This window comes from Gymnodraco acuticeps, unplaced genomic scaffold, assembly GCF_902827175.1.
Source record: "Gymnodraco acuticeps unplaced genomic scaffold, fGymAcu1.1, whole genome shotgun sequence".
Taxonomy (NCBI): Eukaryota; Metazoa; Chordata; class Actinopteri; order Perciformes; family Bathydraconidae; genus Gymnodraco; species Gymnodraco acuticeps.
Window position 1 is genome coordinate 10,601,880 of NW_022990238.1, and position 21,448 is coordinate 10,623,327.

The 21,448-nt window shown below is 41.2% G+C and overlaps 1 protein-coding gene across 1 annotated transcript in view; it reads left to right on the plus strand.

Moving 5' to 3' along the window:
• Positions 1-9,895: 9,895 nt before the first annotated feature.
• plekhh3 (pleckstrin homology, MyTH4 and FERM domain containing H3) overlaps positions 9,896-21,448 on the plus strand; it is a 33,588-nt gene continuing 22,035 nt past the window's right edge. The window contains exons 1-2 of the mRNA XM_034220259.1: positions 9,896-10,509; positions 16,072-16,127. Coding sequence (XP_034076150.1) covers positions 10,375-10,509; positions 16,072-16,127 — 191 coding nt within the window. The 5' untranslated portion in view covers positions 9,896-10,374. The remainder of the gene's footprint in view (positions 10,510-16,071; positions 16,128-21,448) is intronic.

Consider the following 21,448-nt stretch of genomic DNA (forward strand, 5'->3'; position numbering starts at 1 on the left):
TGGGGTTAAACCACACATCTGGGAGGAAAAACAACACAAAAGCTCAAGTGATAAACTGATTAACAAGAGCATCCAGAGACAGAATCCCCAGCAAACATAATATAATGCAGGGTTCCAATGTCAACCTCTCTCACATAGTCCATTTGGCACCGTGTTTGCTGTGAAATACCTCAAATATCCTGTCCTAAAATCCTCTTATTTTCGTTATGTGAATAGTTCTGCCAAAGTGATGCAATAATTCCAACTATGCACAATGAAGGCTGAATAGAAATAAATCTCTAACACATTTTTAAATATGGAAGAACACTACAATAATTCACTTTATATTCAGCTGCCAATTTAGCGGATACAAATGACATATTAGTGTAACATTTAGGTGGAAAAGAACACCATTTGGTAGTGTCATTACCAGATTAAAAAGCTTGTAAGTTACGTTTTAATGGATAACCATATAGCTGACAAATATGAATGAATGGAAAATGTGAATCATAAGAGGGATAAACCTTAATGCAAAATATGGGTTTTTCCTTAATGTGCATTTAAACTTAAATTGCAATTTGCAGATTGCTGCAGCAGTTTCAGAACCAAACCACAACTGGCCACTAGGTGTCAGATAAAGCTCAGACATGTACTGTATCTATGTTTTTTGTCAGCTTACACCATTTGACTGAAAAAACTCTTTACCACAACTTATTCATTGTATAACTTTATTTTGCAGGTCTTATATTTAAAATAACCGTTTATGGTTTATGGTAACATGTACATACGTTATCAATAAATTGGCCAACGACCTTTGGTTTAATGAAATGAGAATGCCAGATTTGAAATATGATTTACTTTTCTTACTTTTGTATTGATTTTATACCTACTTTTAAGTTGAAACAAAAAAAAATCACACTCTGTGTCCTTCTCTAACGTGTTTTAAAAAAAACACCCACAGGTGGATGGACGTGATGGCCTTGTTTCTCACAGGGTTGTTTTTTTTAATCAGATTGTACTTTTGTCAGCCCCCATTAGCATTGTGTGTATTTTCCATAGGGGTTCCACTGTACTCTGCATAGGACATGTGCTGAGGGTACAAGAATGAAAACACACATAAACACTTCTCACACATAAATCACCAAACCCACAACCACGGGCACGCAGACACTCGCAAACAGGGGTCAAGACAATACTTGGGTCCAGATTTTTCCAAGAGATAATGCTGCTCTGTTTTTACGGATGAGTGACTTGTCATGAAGATGGATGAAGGATTCTGACCAGTTTTGTATGATGAGCACGGGCTTTATTTATGTGTTTCTGATGTGTCAGACACAAAACAGCAGCAGGTCACGCTGATGGTGGCTATTTGGGAAATACTTGTCAGAAAGTGGAGAATTCAGCAATATTGTATTCTGGTGGGACTCTAAGATAGTTGTTTATATTGGCCACCAGCTATGGGAACCTAATGTCCCCCTATACTGGTGCGTGAGCTGCTGTAAACAGGGCTATTAAAGCAGCTTGCTCTAGTCTAAGGTATCCTTACACTGGTATGACCTCCTGCTGGTGAAGGCCAATCTCAGCTGAAAATAAGCCCAGCTGGGGAAGCCCAGACTGGGATCCCACCTCTGAAGATCTCCCCCCATTGTTAGCTCAACTGGTGTGTCCAAGACAGCTGATACAACCTGTTTGACCATTCACACTTCAGAGTGGACTCTCCGACAAACTCAGTTTATGACACAGACCGCGGGGGGTTATGGGAATGTTACAAAAACCAAAAACTTCTGCTGAGGGTCTTTGCTTTCTTTCCAAATTGAGAGGAAATTGATGACACAGTTGCAACCACATTGTGCTATTTAACCTCTATTGTTTGAATTTTTTGTTTTGTTTTCTACATTCATATTTTATCATATTGTAGTCCTACTATTATAGCCTCATTGGTCTTTGTTTTATCCATTCGTCTACTGTAAAGCACTTTTCACTGTAAAGCCAATGTCAAGAAAATATGATAATAAAGTAAGAGATCAACATGCATTTGGCTTGTTCTTATTCTAGTCCCGTCCTCCAGCCAGTTTAAAAGGCTATTCCTTTGTGTTTGCCTGGTACAACATAAAAGCCTGTGAGCCTTTTCATCAGATTCTAATTTACTCTGTTAAAACAACCGAGTGAGGCTTCTGTGCTGATGTACCGGCACTAGTGCTGCTATTGTACTCCAGTTAATGAACACACGCATGCTTTCATACATTTTCAAAGTTGATTTATTCAGAGAGGAGGCGAAGAAGTTTTACACACAACGACAGCTCCACAAAGACAACAGCACTGACACCTGCATTAAGTTGAAATACTGAAAACAGCTGCGGCCTAGAGGATATGCATGGAGCTGAGACACTTTTGTTTCTCATATTTGCTGCCAACAAGAACACGCTCACACACACACAAATGCAGAGCCACAACCAGTAATACACACACACCACCGGGTTGTGTTTCCCTCACGCAGCAGACAAGCCGCAGTTATTTAGTCTGCCTCCCAGTTTGTTTGCCCAATGTCTTCTCTCTTTTGTTGCTCTGCCTTGGGCTTTGTTTGATGTAAACTGTTGACTGCGACAAATGACAATTGCAGCTGGTAGGATGATGAGTGAGAGTGAGAATGAAAAGGGTCACGCCGAGTGACAACATATGAAGGTGGCCAGGTTGGATAAACAGCAATGTTTTAGTGTATGTGCTCAAAAGCGACTACTGAATGGAACTCTATTCAGTTCCAATAGGATGCTTGGAAGTCCTCCAAACTAACTTGGACATGAGTTTTCACACGTTGGCAAGCATGTCCAAAGCAGTAATACAACGGTTGAATCAAAGGTCAGCCATTTCTTAGAAGTTCTGCTGGCCCATTTCTACCATGGACTTCTTTCAACACACACACACACACACACACACACACACACACACACACACACACACACACACACACACACACACACACACACACACACACACACACACACACACACACACACACACACACACACACCCACACACATTGAGGTATCTGGACAGACATGCAAAACGGTGTCCTTCCCCTCTCCAGATGAGTTCCTTGGAGTTCAGCTTAAGTAGAGTACCTTTGGCAGCAAGGCAGCAGAACGGCTTGTCCTCTCCATACTGGGCCCCACTCCACACAGCCTGCAGGTGGGGTGGGGGTTGGGGCATCTGGAGTGCAGTTGATGGAAAGGATTATTTCTTATAAAAACTGTAGGAAGTGTTAAAGACCAGTTGGCAATGATGTCATACTAAACACTTTATTCATGGGGGGAAAATACTACCCTAAAAATCAGAAACTCCTCTGCTTCCTCTGGTTGAAGAGACAAAGAGAGGTGGGAATTAGTGTTGGGAGTAGATATTGTGCCTTGTGGTGAAATATTGGTGAACAAGCCTAGCCACAGACGAAGCCCATTGGGATTTTGTGGTATACAGTCTGTATGTGAGACAGGATGTTTGGGGTAGGGGGAGGGTGCAGAAATAAAATACAGCCCTCCTCTTCGCAGGGTTCACCCTCTACATCCATGAAAGTAGGAGGTCACGGCACCTAGCAACAGCCTGGATGAAGTCCTAAAGGAAACATGAGACAACACACAGGCAGACATGTACATACACAGTTTATATAGCCACATACATTTTCCTAAACACACCCAGATTAAACTCACTTTGTTGACATGATATAAGGTTGTTTTAAAGTTGCAGAACAACAGTTTAGCTGTTTAGTGTGCATGTGTCTATATGACTGATGTGATTTTTTAGATCCAATCCCTAATTTATCTAGAAGGCGGCACATAACAAATGTTTTGTCTATTCATGACGCCAGTTGTTTACTTGTTGCCATTTAAAACTAACAGAGAATTGAAAAAAAAGGATGAAATCTTAAAATCTTGAAGTAAACTAATTGATGTGAAAACATTTCAAACAAATCAAATAATTATCAAAGATTTCATTGTAAATCATTGTCTTCGGTGTCTTAGTTTTCCTGAGTCTTGTTTTGAGAGTTCCTGTATACAAAACATGTTTAAGTGTACAAGATCACAGGAGTTTGTGGCTGTGTCCTAGGTAAGTTACCTTGTAAAGACACCCATATACATTCTCGCAAATGTAACCAAAGGGATAGAAGTTTACTCAGTTGCTCTGTGGAGGGCTGATGCCCAGACTGAGGTAAAGCAGTGGGCACGTTTTCCATAATCAGTAATTATACTGCTTGTACTGCTAAGAGCCACTCTCAAGGCTGATATCTAAACACAGGAAACACATGCGAGGCCGAGAAGAGCTAGAATCCATCGCAAATAGCAGGCCATTTTCAGTCATTCTACAAATCCTTTGGATATGTCCATGTTTCAGTAGGTCATGGTGACCCGCAATGCAAAATCTCTGACATTAATTTGCACACAAAGGTACGCATACTGATTCCTGCCTTCCTCTTAGATTTGGATAAATGTGCTTCTCTGCAAAAGAGCTCATGTATAAATGCAAGTGCACACAGAACCTACTAATTCGGCACGGGTTTAGATTTGGGCAATGTGTCATCAATTCTGTACTCAGCATACTTTCACACAGTCAGCAGTCTAAAAATAGCTGAAGGACCTTGGCTCTCTGCCCAGCCTCCCTAACTGTCAATACGTTATCTTCTCCTTGCACCAACACTCAACTTTAGTGCATACAGTACCACAACCATTAACCAAATACCACAAGTTAATTGTAAATTATTCTGGACTGCCTTTAGTATGTGGTGATAAACACATCATCAGTACTGTAAGTAAAATGTACAGGAATAGGTTTAAGCTAACTTGATTGCTTGCTACTGTTTAGAAATCCCAAACTAGGAAGATCAGGATATGAACTGCAATATGTATGTTGGGACACCCTGTCTGTTCTTTTATTCCCTCCTTGATGTGAAAAAAGCAGACAAGATGAGGGCGTATATCTGCTGTTTGTTTGCATTGTCGGTTGTTGTGTCTCCTCACAGTTTAGTCTCAGCCCTCCTGGCTTTTTATCTTTTTTGGTTGACTATTCAGAGCATTCAATCCCCCATCTTTCTTTCTGCCTTTCTGATTCTGCTGCAACGCCTCCATACTTGGCTTTTGATGACGGTTACAGATAACATGGCTTCTCGTATTGTGGCTCTCATTTTCCACCATGCTGAGGAATGTCTGCATTCAAATTGCTCTTTGCTTATCTTAATATAATAGGCTTGAATCTGTAAAAAGAGCAATGATTATATGTTTCTTGGACAATTGCATTTGGATGCCCATATACTGTACACTAAACAGCTGTATTGAACTTTTTCTTAAAAAATCACTTAGAAGGACCAAATCAGTCTTTGTGATTTTTTTTCACTCAGTTGTATAAAATAGCTGTAATATGCGGTCAATATTGAATCTACAGTCTAATGGCACCAACGACAGATGCCTAAGGTATAGAATGTCACTCAGCACATAAAACCTGAGATACCTCCATCCAACACAATTATTCATCCATTGCAAAAGTTGTGCTGGCAGTTTACGTGATGACAGGCAGAGCCAGTGTGCAAGAGTCCGGAGAGTTAAGGGTTACTGTAATGAAGCCGAGCAAGGGGAAAAGGAGGAATGCGAGGGGTTAACTGGGGCGAGAGGGTCAGAAGTTGAACCTGAGAATGTTTTCTCCAGCCTGGCCTTCCCTTGACACAAGCCTGTGTGCCACACAGTCCCCATGAACAGATGTGCCCACAGCCAGGGTTAGAAACACCTCCCTGTGGTGTCCCTGATACTGGTAAACACTGTTCCTGAACACAGACAGTACTGCACATGGCATCGATGAAAACTTAGCTGCATAACCAAAAATCCTGTTCCCTCTTTATTTTATTACAGTAAGCCTGCATGTGACTCATTGCAGATGAAAGTAGATCTTCCGATTTCTTTATCATCCATTTCATTAAATGAATCTTCGTTCATAATTTCATCCCATGAAGCCTGTCTGTCACAAACGATCCACATGCACAGCTGGATATTTCACAGTGGGGACTTCAGGTCAAGTGGTGCAGTAGTTTGGGCTCCCTAGCAGCCATATCCCATTACATGAGCCAACAGCCGTCAAACAGCAGTCCTCTGTTCACTAACCCATAGTCCAAATCTCTGCTCGACCCAAACACACTGGGCTTGTGGAATAGGGGATGGTGGCCTGGCAGGATGAGGGTTAAGTTCAATGCTAGACACAGCAGGGAGGAAATCCTGTCTGAGTCTTTGCTGAAGGGTCGCTGGAGGTCAGTTCCTATACTAAATCCTTAGTTTGGGGTTGTCAGATAAACGTTGACCTTGGACCGGACTTCTAGAGGGAAACTAGTAGTTCACTCAAGACAGCGCAGCTGTTTTGAACAGAAAACAGAGACTATTATTGAATCTGTTCTACTTGTGCCTGCATACCACATTCAAAGCCTAGTTTTCAAAACAACTTCTTAAAAGCTAAAATCCCAAAGTACTCCTTAACCAAATCATTACATTTGATGAACCATTACCAAAAGAACATGTAAAAAAAGAACATAACAAGCATTCAGCCACCCAAATGTGAACATGAAGGGAGCTCCTCATTGGCCAAGATTTCACATCCCTTTATGTTGACAATCAATCTGGTTCACCAACATAAGAGTGTTGCTACAATGTGGGTTTCAGTGAAATGGGATCCTGCAGGAAGTAACTCAAAGGGGAAAGAGTGGGAGACACAGCGAGAGGCACAGAGTGAGTGAGGGAGAGAGAAATGGAGGGAACCGTGCACTGCTCTGCTCTGTCTCCAATCAACCTGACATGTGTGACTTGTGTCTACGTCTCTGTTTGAAACTCCACACGCCAATTTCAACAAGCAGTGTTGTGAGGAGTGGCAGGCAGGACGTGGGTAGGACCAGCCAGAAATGTAAAAAAAAAATCCAATAAAATCAAGAAGATGAAGGAAAAACTTTTATGAACACCATAGTTAAGATATGGTGAAGCTTAAACGTAATACCAACTGTTTTTCTCATCAAGAACCCTATTCTCATTGTGCTTTAAAAGTAAATCAACTTTTTGTTATTGTTGGACATATCTGAGAGAATCTCACAGCTTCACAAGAATCAACATGTTATAAAAAGCTTTTAATATCTTATATTTTATACCAGATTCACACCTCTCCTCTGGCTCAAGGCTAATGTTCATACTCGGAGCCCAACCAAATAATTTGCCCTTCTCCTGATCTAGTGCTTCAACTTGACACACTGTATCGGGTTATCTTGTGTGTATCCAAAAATGTGTGTGTGTGTGTGTGTGTGTGTGTGTGTGTGTGTGTGTGTGTGTGTGTGTGTGTGTGTGTGTGTGTGTGTGTGTGTGTGTGTGTGTGTGTGTGTGTGTGTGTGTGTGTGTTAATAGAGAATCATGTGTCATCTCCTGGAAAGAGGGTAATGGAAGGACAGAGGAGGGCACAGAGGAAGACTAGGGGAGAGTTTAAAAGAGCAACCATCATTGTACTTTTTCACAAATGATACAAGGCAAAAGCTGATTTTGAGGATTATGCTTATATGCTTTTTGTTCTGACTTCAGCACTTTCTGAAACCTTATATGGAGGGAGGCTTTTTCTCTTTTTTTACTTTACTAGCGTGGGTTGAGGGAGTGTGCTCTAAAAATAAAACATATGTTTCTCCAGGTCTGTGGGAGCAGGGGCCCCCAGCGTATTGTTTTGGGATATGGGGGAGGACAGGGAGAATCTGGCAGAAATATACTGCTGGTTTGGATACAGACAGGGGGAGAGCAGAGGTGCCAGAGCAGCTGTACTTTCAAGAAAATAGTTCATAAAATATTCTCTATGTTATTTTTGGAATGGATATTGTAATAATTCAATTATATTCAGTTGCACAAATGATCTCCTTTCCTGTAACCAATGTAGGTGGAATTGCGGGGCAGTGATTGTAAATTGTTAGTGTGTGTGTGTCTCTCAAATGGGGTGGGGGGCGGTCAGGAATACTGTCCATAACACTGAGTACATCCCAGCTGAAAAGGTGCATCCAAGAGCCTTTTATTGATTTACAAAGCCCTCAGGGAACAAGAAGGATACAGGGTTAAAAGTATCTCAAGGGGCAGTGCACTGAAACATACAGTGAGTGCACGTGTGTGTGGGTTTGTGTGTGTGTGTGTTTAATGGGAATAACTGAATGTAAGGAGCATCCGTCAAGCTAAAGTGGGAAGACCAGCCGTCAAGAGCTCTTCTTAGTGAGGAACGAGCCAGCTGACAGAGATGTGTGGGGGTAGTTTGAACTGAGAAGGGGAAATGAAGGGATATTAAGGGGAGAAATAAGCATGAGTGCCGAGGGGGCTGGATATATCACGTGTCTGGATTTAGCACCAGTCCTTCTACCTCCTACTGCTGTATCTTTGTAGGCTGTTCAGCAAAGTGGAAGAGGAAAAAGTGGGGGAGGAGTGTGTGCATTCACGTTGGAAACAAAGTATAGTATGGTGTAAGACTTTAAAGTCTTATGCAAATATCATAGCATACTAACCACAGCAAAGGGCATACTAATATCATGTGAATATTTATAGTGAAACCAACTCAAGTTCAGCATGAAAGTAGAAATGCCATGCTACTTTATTGAGCGGTTCATATTATTTACGCGATCCCATTTATCTAACAGCAACAGTTGGCTTCTAGTCACTTTTCAGATCAACATTCTACATATAAAGTTATGATCAGTTCATAAAATATAATGTATGTTTATATAATTTAAACAACCCATCAAGTTAAGTTACCAGTAACTACATTTCAACATCTTTACTATTTACGCATCATTACTCATTTTTATTAATAATAATATCTGTATTGTCCTAATACTATTATGACTGCTGGCTACTATACTTCGGTTATCCATTCAAACTAGAATCTGCACTTATTGTAAATCGCTTTGGATTTAAGGGTCGGCCAAATAAAATGTAATGTAATCTGTACGTTATTATGTAAATGTATCATTTAATTTGTATTTAACGATACAATCAACCCACTGCCACACTATAGTCCACAATGTTACACTCATTTTATTTGATAAATACTGCTTATTTATATTTACCCTGAATGTGTACTTCTGTAAAAAAAAAGTTTATTTGAAATACTTTGTACTTGTGTACTTTTTTTACTAATAGTGTGTTATTCTCCTCTCTATCTATACTGCTGTAACTATTCTAATTCTGATTCTGATTCCAAATAATAATGAATATCCAATAAAGTCCAATAATATAATTATATATTGGGATTATAAGAACAATTATAAAATAACAACATCAATATAATAATGAAAGCTCACTTGTCTTACTACTTTAAATTACAAACTGCACTTGACTGAAATATTTGAATTCATGACTTTTACTTGTAGTTAGGCGTTAATTGCTAGTTTTACATAACATAATAATCCTTTACTTATAAGAAATGATCAAATTACCTTCCACTATAAAGTATTAAGTTACTTCAAGATTTTGTTGTGGGGGGTTACATTATAATTGCATACATTTTCAGATTCTACAAGCTTAGCCTAAAACTAAGCAAGGAGATTTTAAAGACCATCGTAATAAGCATAATTTAAGTCTATTTAGACTCACATTTGAGTATAGTTGACTGTGTGAATTCTACAGTAAAGAAATACCCTTACTGATGAGGGCTACAGACTTTTTAAATCAGTATTACCGTGACATCTGGATGATTTGATATCATCTACAAAAAGACATGTGATGCATCGTCAGTTTGAAGGGGCGTGTGCTCTGGGCGCGTCTTTCTGAGGAGTGTCTGAGTTCAGCCAATCAGAATATTGACGTGCTGTCTGTGGGCGGAGCCTCCCCTCCCACTCTATTCAGTCCCAGCTGCAGCATGCTTTTGTTCAAATTCAGAAGTCACAGTCGGTAGGCGGCTTTCCAGAGGTTCTCGTTTACTTTACACAGTCACACAGTAGTGTTAGTAAAACGCTGACAACAGTATTTCTCTTTAGGTGCATTCACCTTCATGTATTTTTTAACCATTACTGCCATTTTTGGGAACACAACATATTGTTATCGCACTTTGGTCGTGTGAAGTTCTTCTAACAGGACAGCAAGGTGTATCGAGGAAAGAAGGGAGTTATTGTTTTTCCTGAACCCGTTCTCTGTTGGGTTTGCTGGAGTACTACTGCTGTCATGTACAGTTCCTAGACATTTTCTTTATCAGAAAGGAGAGACAGTAAGCTTATGCAACCCTTCATCCTCCTCACTGGATATCTATGGAGAGGCTGTCCTGTATGCTCTCACGCAACTCTTGGAGTTACTTGCGGCCGACACAGCACCGTGAATGTTGAATTCACCGACCTGGATATCAGAAGACGACACACATAACCTCATTTGAATGCCTTTGCAAGGAGTTTGCTGGTTGTTGTGCTGCAGGAAGGGCTTCAGTTTGCTCGGACGGGACTATGGGGAGAAAGAGGAGGAAGAGTCTTTTGAATTGCGCAACAAGGAGGACTTGACTCCCAATGGACGGGTAAAAACTCTACACCTGCAGTACACTACACTTCCTGTGCATGAATACTTCACATACACAGCTAATATACATGTTCACGTCTAGTGGTAGCTGTCAACTGTCATGTATGTCTTCTTGCAACTTGGCTTAGCTTCAGAAGTATTATATCAGTTGAGTGCAAACAGACATCAGTTCCTAATATGAATATTATTATTATTTGTAAGTAAATGGATTGGAACTTCAAGGTATCCATGCAATCTGTGTATATTGCCCACATTTTAAAGTTGCATGCTACAGTGTTTTTAACTGTTCAATCCTAGGCTCTATCACTGAAAAAAATGTGCTGCTGCTTTTGCCAGCTTGATTTTTATGTTTTGCACGTTCCTGAAGGCTTGGGCAACATTGAGCAATAGCACGTGCGCGCACACACACACACACACACACACACACACACACACACACACACACACACACACACACACACGCACGCTGTAAAACCCAGTGTTTAAGTGATTCTGTGTGTTAGGCCTCCCTGCTCAATTGCAAATAAGACTGTGGCCTTGTCTTCTCTGTAATGTTAGTCATCTGATCAGGCGCAGAGAGTTCAGCATTGTCCACCCACTTGTGAGGGGGCATTGTTGCCTGGAATTGAGGTAGGCTCTATCTGTATGACCCAACATCATGTACAGCCTCTTAGAATATTACACCTGTATGTATTTATTACTGTGTGCTTATCCTCACATCAGATTCACCCTTTATAAGGAACATATTCTAAAAGGTGTTTTGCCTTTGCATTATGTTACATAATAACATAGTCTTAGGTAGGGCTGTGCGATTATGGCAAAAATCATAATCACGATTATTTGGGTCAATAATTGATATCACGATTATTTTGACGATTATTCATTGAACTTTAAAACAAATAATATTTTACCAATAAACAAGATCAACAAATATGTTGGAGCACACTTCCAAAACCATACTAAACATATATTATTAATATGATAAATAAAAATAAATTAGACCAAAATAAATTAAATCCAACATGTTGCAGTGCACTGTCACAACCTACTGAAAACTCCTTAACATATAGCCAACATTTTGGTAAAACATATTCATTATTCCACTCAGTTAAACGTTGAAGGCTGGCCAACCGTCATGGTCCAGAAGTAACAGGAAATAAATGTTGAACTACAATTTAAGACCAAATAAAAATGTTTAGGCCACCATGGCAAATGCAGGTAGGGCTGCTCATGTCATCTCTTAAAGATTGTTCGCAAGAAACACCAGCCTGTTTATATGGTCTGGTTTCAGAGATGAGCGCAGGCAGGTGACGATATTGCCACCTGTACTGAAGACCCTCAGCCACGCCCCGACACGACGCCGGCCAATCACAAAGCTTTGATGCGTTCAAGTGCATTATTCTGGCACAGGAAGATTATGTTACAGGACATTAACGATAAAACAGAATATTGTTGTTCTATTTTTAGACACATCTCGCGATCGACTAGTTTGGCACCCCTGGTCAAGACCATAGGTCCGTTGTGGTCGCAAAGTAGTCAGCTGAATCCACATCTCTCTCAACTTCCCCACGGCATTTGTCACATAGCGCAGGCAGCGCAGACCGGCTGAAATAATACCGGCATCGCGTAACGCTTGTCCAACGTGTTGACAAGTTGCTTAAAGCCCTGGTTGCTAACTGGGCACATATCTTTAGCGATGTGAAATGTAATGGCAAAGTACTTGCAAATAGTGGAAATAGTTGTACCCTTCTTTTTAACGAGTTGCTGCTCTTGTTCTGACATCTTCGCTCGCGCTGAACACTCACAACACATGTCACTCCCACGTGGCCGAGAGGGCTTTTAGGGAGGGGCGAAAGCGCACCCAGCAAAATAATCGTATTTTGTCAATTATGCTGTTTTCATAATCGTCGCAAGCCATAATCGTAATCGCGATTAAAATACGATTAATTGCACAGCCCTAGTCTTAGGTATTCTGTGCTGCTGAGACATGGTTTATACAAACAGCATTTCTTTGTAGGTGTTGTTAATGAAAGTAATACCACCTACTTACAAAGCCTGATCATCTATTAAGTGGCCCATTTGTGTGCTTGCATCCAACCAGTGTAACACCACAGAGATTTGCATGAAAACGTTGGGAACAGATATGTTTTACATGGTTATTGCCTCAACAGAAGTAGCAGCCGCCAGATAAGAGCAACATCTGTTGCTCAGGGGTATCCAGAGAGGCATTTGTGTAGCACTCTTCTTCTTGGCAAACATCCCTGTCTTGGTCATAATGTACCATCTGCCTGGCTATTGGCAGTCAAAGGAACCTAACTGTACTCCATATTTACAATCAATATGAGATCATTGTAGCATGTCCATATGGAGACGGCTGATGGCCTTTTTAAAGTGAGGCACAAATATTTCCTTTTCTTTTAACTTTCCCGGATCCCTCATCAAAGTGCAACCCGTGCTCCATCTGCAGAATAATGCTCCTCTTGGGAGGCTCGGGTTAACGTTGGTTGATAGAATTGTTGTTGCATTCTGGCCTGTCTTTAGTCTCTTGAGAAGATAAGTTGAATAGCATACTACTGCACTTTTACTGTTATTCCTCAGTCCAGTTCAACATTTTTAAACTGTGTAATTTTTACACCAGAATAAGTCCAAAACAAAGCTGCTACTATCATTTTTGTTATCGTATATATGACTGAAGTCATAATGCTTCTCTGTCTTTAGTGCTGTTCTATGCCTTGCAGTGGTGTTACATCACTGATTACAGTTGTGGTTCTTTTGCTTTTTTGCTCATAACTCTTCAAAACAACATTGAGGAAAATCATGACTTAATCTCACTAATTTGGCCTTTTCAGATAATGAGAAAAACCTAATTAGCAGGAACCAGTTAGACAATGTTTTCCATAGTAACCAAAGTAAACTCTTCTTTTGAATGAAACAAGTGTTTTTCTGTTATACGTCCACATTGGTGTTAGAAGTTATTGATTATCAATTCCCTGATGTAATGAGTGCAGGTAATCAATTCACTTCCATAAACCTGTTTCCTCTGGATATATGTCATTGGTTCATGCTGGCTATTGTAACTCTGTGTCAATAGTTCACGCTAAGCGAATAATTAAAACCACAGCTGCACCACTCTAAGCCAATATCATCAGCTGACCCACTCTTTAACAACACAATCGGTTGTGCACCCCAGAGCCCCTCCCCTCAGAATATACAGATCTAACAGATTTTGTTTGGCTTTCCATGGTGTTGTTAACGGAGGGGGTGGGGCGAGGGTTGAAGATGGTCTACAGTGAGTCCCAGGGAAAGCCCAATTGAAGCTTGAGAGGCCACATTTTAGCCGGTCAGACCTCCCTGGGTGTGTGTGTGTCTCATTTGGGCTTTCTAACACTGAAATACTCCATTTAGTAGGCCTCTGTTCAGTTCCTGCCAGAGCTGACCGCAGTAACCCGCAGGTCTGGTGGACTCTCCCTCGCTCAAAACCTTCACCACGCTCTCCTGCATTGTTTTCCAAAGCGCTGCCAGAGGATCCCATGATGTGCAGCATCCATAGCACCAAAGCCATAGATGACATACTGTTCTTTGCCAAGACTCTTTCTCACTGAGGTTGGAATCATGAGTCAGTGCTGACGTTTGGGCAGGCTTTGCCCTTAAGAGCACAGGGCCATGTCAGAACCCTTTCCCTGCATGTTTACAGTCCTCATTCAAAGAAACTGCTCTCCAACAGCTGCCAAACAGTCATTCTGAGCTGAATGCCCCCAGTGTTGGGACAGCAAGCCAGTCATTTTAGGACAGGACATCCGTCATTCTCTCTTCTTTCCATATTTATTCAGTTTTTATGCAACATCCATTCAGGTTTACCAATAAACTACTACCACAGAGTGTTTACAGTTGTAAGTGTGGGCCAGAGCACCGCACTGTATCCTGTTACTTGACAAATGGGCACAGTCCGGCCTTGGTAAGAGCAGGTCCCCTTAACCGTCACTACTGCCCTCTGTCTTCAGCGGTGTCATGGTACACTGGTTTATATTTGGTTTCCGTTGCGTCTCTGCCTCACCACCTCCAGGCCACACATCTGGTCTTCAGGCCGACACTGGCTGAGCCCAAGCATTTCCTCCTGGTTACTCAGCCTCCCAGGAGAGCTGAATGAGAGAGATTAGACTGGAGGGGGGAAAAGCGAGAGCGGAAGTCAGCCACGGAACGAACACATCACGGCATCTTTCCCTTTTTCCCTCCGTGCTCTGCTTTAGTCTGGAGTGATTCATCCCATGCCTGTCCAAAGGGAGAGCTTTTGCCAGGTCTCTGCATTGCACGCTATCCTTGTTCCCCATCCCACAGCCCATTAACTATATTGGAAAGCTATTTTCTTTCTGTAAATTGTCACATTTTCGTGTATAATTAGTGAAAATATCTGAACCTAATCTACCTGACTCATTAGTTTATTGATCCTCTGACAAGTCTTACTCAAAATATTACAGCTTTGCAGTTCTTGATTTGATCAGTATTAATTAGTCCTTTTCTTTCGCGTTGTCTGTCTGCATTTTTTTTTCTCTGGAGCTGCTTGCTTGGTAGAATTTATTTATGGTTAACGGACAGGGGTATAGGGAGTTACCGCACACACACTCTTTCATTCACAAGTCGCCTTCTGACACTGTTCAGTTATTCCTGTCGGTCTGGTTTGACGTTTACTGTACCTCACCCTGAGTAAAACATTAATCCAATCTCAAACCTCATCTTTCCGACATTTGCCAGAGTCCAACTGCCTTAAAAATATAACCCAGATGCCATGCTAACCTTTACATTTGCAGTTAATTGTTCCTTTGTTATTTTTGAGCAGTCCCAAAAGAAGCAGTAGACTTATTTTATCGCAGGGCAAGGGCTATACTTAGGCTGGTTTTCCCAGTTGTAAAGTGTGGTGTGTGTGAATTGAGAGGGGCCCAGAGCTGACCTGGATACTGTTTCAGGTAGGCCAACACCCCTGAGTTGGGCCAGGGCAGCCACAGGGGCTCCAATCTAGATTGGAGCATTTTTATTTTACTACACAAAGTGTTGTTTTCATACAAGCCCCCTCTAGAGGCTCTTTATTTTTCCCACTTGTTTTCATCAAGCTATCAGCAAACTTGTGACACTGTAACATGCTGATAGAAGATAAAGGCAAAATATGCTGTGAGTGCAATCTGAAAGACTGACGTTATTTTTAGGTTAACAACCTTCTCAGAGGAATGAATGTTCTGAGAAAAAGCCTTTTGGGGTTTGCTGGTTGGGGTGCATGCTCCTATTACACACATTATTCTTCTGTTCCCCACTTCTGTATTAAATGAGCCTGTTTTTAATGCCATATTCCTCCCCACTAGCTCACTCCTTGCAAGTGAAAGCCAAGCATTACAGGAACAGAGCAGCTATGTGCTGAGACTGCCAGGAATGGCTGTATGCTTTACTGTAGCGTGGCCACTGAAAGAAAACTATTGAAGGATCACTCAACCTGTTGACTAGTTCTAAGGAAAGGCTACTGTTTGTGTTGCATTATCATCTATTTACCCTATTCTCTCTCTTCTGTTGACAGAGTCCAGCTGAAGTGACTGTTTCTCAACCAACTCGCACAGCCAATGGAACAAATGGGTAAGGAATGAAAAAAGGCATTTTAGGAAGTAATAGTTCCTTATTTTACTCGTATGCTTCCTCTGAGTGCTGGGGAGTTCTGTATCCTCCGGCAGGCACACGTGTGCGTGCAGGCCAATTCCTTGATTTTCACTTCATCTGCACCATGTATGTTTTCTCATGGGGCTCTCCTTATTTGCCTAGCCCTGACACATGTGCCTAACATCAAATCAATGCACATACTCACATCAGACACACATGCAAGTGATACGAACTAACATGTATATTGATAGATGATCTGTGTTGGTCTTAAATAACATGTTTTTAATGTTAAGGGAGTATCAGTGTAACTTTGATTGATTATGGATAATGTCAATTTTCATTCGTTAACCTCTTGACTGGTTGAGGTTTGGCTGTTGTTTGGGGCTCCATTGGCCAATAATATGTCAATCTTCAACATAGATGAGGTTCCTTCCAATCACTGGTAACTCCATCCTGCTTCCAAATCCAATCACTTTGTTTGTTTTAAGGCTGAATACTCAAACTGCCCTTTACAAGGAACCTCTATGCCTCACACATAATAACATTAAAATGGTCATGTGGTTGACAAGTGAATGCAAGTGCCAATGCAAAGGAGTGATTCATGGAGGGCTGTATCCAGACGATTAGTGCAGGGCTGTGATCTCAGACAGTGATGTAGCCAGGATCTGCTCCATTCTGTCTCTGGCATCATGCCCTTATCATCCCCCCCGCCCCTATTCCCTCAGCCATAATCTTTACTGTACATCTGCCGACTCAAAGGCGATGAGTCAGAAAACTCTACTTGTCCGACTATCATACAATGCTAATGCATGGACGAGGGTCTGCTTCAGTTCTCAACAAGAAGAGCGCAGGGTAGGGGAGCTGGAGCTGGGACATCTTGTTGCAGGTATACAGGATGTGCTGTCTCATGAAGCTTGGAGGGAAAGAAGGAAGGGAAGATGGAAGGAGAAAGACAGGCAAACTGGACTGGGTGACTCAGTCCTACCTAAGCAGCACTCCCAGAAGAGGTGTGGCTCGGATGTGCGTGCGTGTGTCACTTCTACATTATAGTGGAGGTGGCCTGAGGGCACATGGCACAATTAACTACAGGTTTTGAAGGGAGTGTGTTAAAAGCGTTGCTGTAATCATCACACTGAGTGCAGAGATTAAAGAGAGATGTGCTTGGTCATTACCTGGCCAATGACTGGACACGCCCGAAAGTTCAACTGTATGGGGGCGCTGATAAGTCAGGGCATTGTTATGTGGTGAATGGTGCCATACTTTTATTTTCAGTGTCATGTAACAGGCTGGACAGCCCTGGGTTACGTTAATTGAATTGTACAGTCCAAAAGGAGACATTTATCTCAATTTTTGATTTGAATAACGACCCAGATGTGATGGTGATGAATTACAGGAATAATTGTTATCCTAGTAGATTGAGGTTAATATGGTAATGCTCAGATTATTCATCATGGTGCCGGCCAGAGTGGTTTGGGAGGGAGATAACTAAACCAATTTGTTAAAACAGTGTGTGCCAATCCGGGGTTCTCCATAAATAATGGGAGTATTATTTTAATGTGTTTTGTTTTAAATTGTTTGTGAACATACATTCTTAGTCATGCTCAACCAAGAAAATACAATGCTTTGTTTTCGTTATGCACTTTGAATTATAAGGATTTGTGTTACCCAAACATAGCTGCAGGGCACATACTACACAGTCAGCTCTATTCATGATCAGTCATTCAATCCGGTTTTACTCATAAGAATAACATACTCTTGCTGATGGGACACAGAACAATCAATGAGACATGAGAAAGAGGGTGGAATATTTTGGATGATCTTTAATATATATTGTATAGTTCATTATCTTAGGTATTATTAACAGGTATCTACATTTTTTTTTTGTGATTTGTTGGAGAACATTTATTTTTTAAATCTGTGATAACTGACTTCGCACTGCATTTTAGTTGCAAGAGACTCATATGTTTAATAAGTAACCCAAAATGGTTCTCGAGGTATACATTGTCTCATCTGTCAATCGAGAAATTCCAACATCAAGTATGAACAATTCAATGTTATATCAATCATACCACAACACAGTGAATTATTAGCTCTTTAAGTGACTGATTTATAACAGCGGAGAAGCTGCATCAACGTTTTTCCAATGTTAACATCAGTTTGGCCTATATGTCAGTAGTCCTATTATAGATTTGTTGTGTGTTTGCGCTGACCGCTCGTAGTTGCAGGCAGCATATTGAGTGTGTGGGTGATAGACAAATGTGTGCAGGCATGCAGCATGGGGTCTCCTCCGTCTGTCTCTCAGGCCCCGTCCACTCCACACGGAGACGTAATGGGTTGTATCCGCTACAGTTCTTTATCGTATAGACCAGGGCTCGAAATTAACTTTTTTCCTCAGTGTCTCACAACCGTCCCGAATTCTACTTTATATTGTCCCGGATATAACCAGCAGTGTCCCAAATTTAAATTTGTATCGTCGCCCACCCAATTATGCAGAATACATATAATTTGATACTTTTTTGTCACTTAATCATCACACCATAGACTCTGGTCCACCATGTAAGTTTAAAATACTTGTTCTTTTAAACATATGAATATTAGTCTGATCTGTTGCCTCTCCTAGAGTAGAAGGGAAGAGAGTTGTTTTAAGACATGTTTTTCTATTGTTTCTCAATATCCAGACTAATTTATCATTGTCATGTCAACATAGAAGAATTCTGATTTGTATTTTTCAATTCAATATGGCTGTATGGTCTCTGTGTTTTATGATCGGAACCCTCCATCTGGCAATAAAAGTGGTATGAATGATAATAAAAAAACAGAAGTTCCATAATATAGTTTAATAAATGTATCTGTTTTCAGTTCTAATTACAAGTTATCCTCACAAGTCAGTAGTACTATAGGAATATAAATTGATCTTCTATCTTCATTCATGAATGTCAATCATCTTGCTCTCACTCATTTACCCCCCCCCCCCTCCCCCCAGGCACAAAAACAACTGGAACATTACTCTCTCTTAACATGACACATTATTCTCATACCAGAGTTGATTCTTGACAAACTAAAATTACCTTGCGACCCCCTTTCTAATCGTCACCCAATCTGACTGACGTTCTTGACCCAAAAAAACTAAAACACTAAAAAAAGATGAAAAGCTAAATGATTAGCTAAATGCCTTACGTTTTTGCAGCTAAAGATTTTTAGCCTGGTCACTGACTGGCTGACAAAGAAAATACAAAAATGATCGGCTACACCTCTTATTCTGATCAACTGTATTTCACATCATTTTCACAAACTTCAGAAGAACATGACACCGCATTTTAGGACGTTTGTATGCATTGTAAGGCACACTTCAGTTGCTAGCGTTAGTTAGCGCTAGATAACATTGACACTTAAGACAACTAACTTACCACAGTGGAAGACGATGCATCATGACCAGGACTTGGGATGTTTTCGTTTCGGGAGTCGGCAGAATTGGGGCTTGCATCAGGGGGCTGTTTATTCAACCACCTCAGCATTTCTTTCTACTTTTTTTAACTGTCGTGACCGTTGCATTGGCGCGAGTCTAGCAGCAGTCAGCAGCAGAGTGGATGACGTAGAATGCATTCTATGATTTGACAGCCCAATGACTTTGCAAATAACACCCATTTTGAAGTTTACTTTTAATTTTTTTTTCACTGTCCCGAAATAGTCCCAGACAAAATTGATTTGTGTCCCAGTAGGAATTGTTATGGTCCCCGGGACATCGGGACATCGTTAATTGTGAGCCCTGGTATAGACGGTTCGTCCACACGAGGCCGAAACGGAGCCCTCAAACGATACACTTTGATAACGGCTCCCAAAGTGGGTAGGTCTGGGGACGAAACGCTTGTGGCTCCCTGTGTACGCCCTATACGATCATAGCCCCACCTCTCCTGCTCAGCCCCGCGTCATTGCTGATGCGTTTCGCCAACAACAACAACAACAACAATGGCGGGTCACAGGGTTGCGTTCGTGCTCCAGGTGCTACTGACCATGCTACAGATGTTAGTGCAGAATCTACAGCTCCTCTACCACAACCATCAGCAACAAGTGGACATGGAGAACTACATGAACTACATGTTGCTAAATCCACCACGGAGAATAACCAGAAGGGCAACCATGCTCGGGGGGTCTTATTCGCTGCTTTTGGTGTATTTTGTGGCGGAAGTACAGCGCCACTTACAGGCCCGGCATATGTACTACAGTGTCTCCAGCGGGTCGAGCGGTCTCGTGTGGACGGACACGTTTCTTGAGCCGATTCCGTGCGGACGGAAGACTTTTTTGATATTGACTTCGTTTAGTTTTCGTGTCCGTGTGGACGGGGCCTCAGTCAGCTTGCTCCCTCCTGCTGTGCCCACACTCAAGTCTCTCTTACATCATCACTATTTTCTCATCCCCACTTTCCTGACTCTCAAATTCCTTCTCAAAGCTGGGACTGAGTACAGAGTACAAAATGAACCAGAAGTAAAGTGGACACTTGAGGACAATCTTCCTTCTTCCCATTTGTCCATTTGCTTTCTCATTAGCCCCCTTTCTGCTTAGTCAACAATTGACAGTTGTATTTTTAGTGTGGGCTACAATGGATGAAAGAGGCCAGTGTATCAGAATGTATTAATTTTATGGTTGTGTGTGAAATCCGAGAGTGTAGGCATGAAATATTTGGGTGTATATGAAAAGCTTAGTAGTGGGTCTCTGGTGTTGAAGTTTTTGAGTGTCTGTCAACTATGCAATCATCACAAAGCGGCCCAGTTTAAAACATCAGAGCATTTTGATTGTTTTTATCCACCTTAATAAGTCTCACAGTGAGTCATTTCATTTAATTTCATTTAATTTCAAACCTTTATTTATACAGATAAATCCCATTGAGATCATTGATCTCTTTTTCAAGGGAGACCTGCTCAAGTAGTTCCACATAAAAACATAAATAGAACAACAAAAGGACATCATACAGCATCATTTACATAATTATCTACATAAACAGGTACCAATAGCTTCCGATTGACTAGCATCCAACCGAGCTTTAAAAACATTTAGTGGCACCAGATTGTTCAGTTTCCATTTAATTTGCAGACTATTCCAAGACAGAGGCGCTGCGCATCTAAAAGCTGTCTTCCCTAAGACAGTCCTAGCAGTTGGCACATTTAATAAAACCACAGCATTCGAGTAACTTTCTTCAAACTAAAGTCACTTTTCTTTCAATCATAAAAGTTATTGCTGATAAACACACTCCTTGTGTTGAAAAGTGCTATATGAATAAACTTGCCTTGCCTTGCCTAGTAACA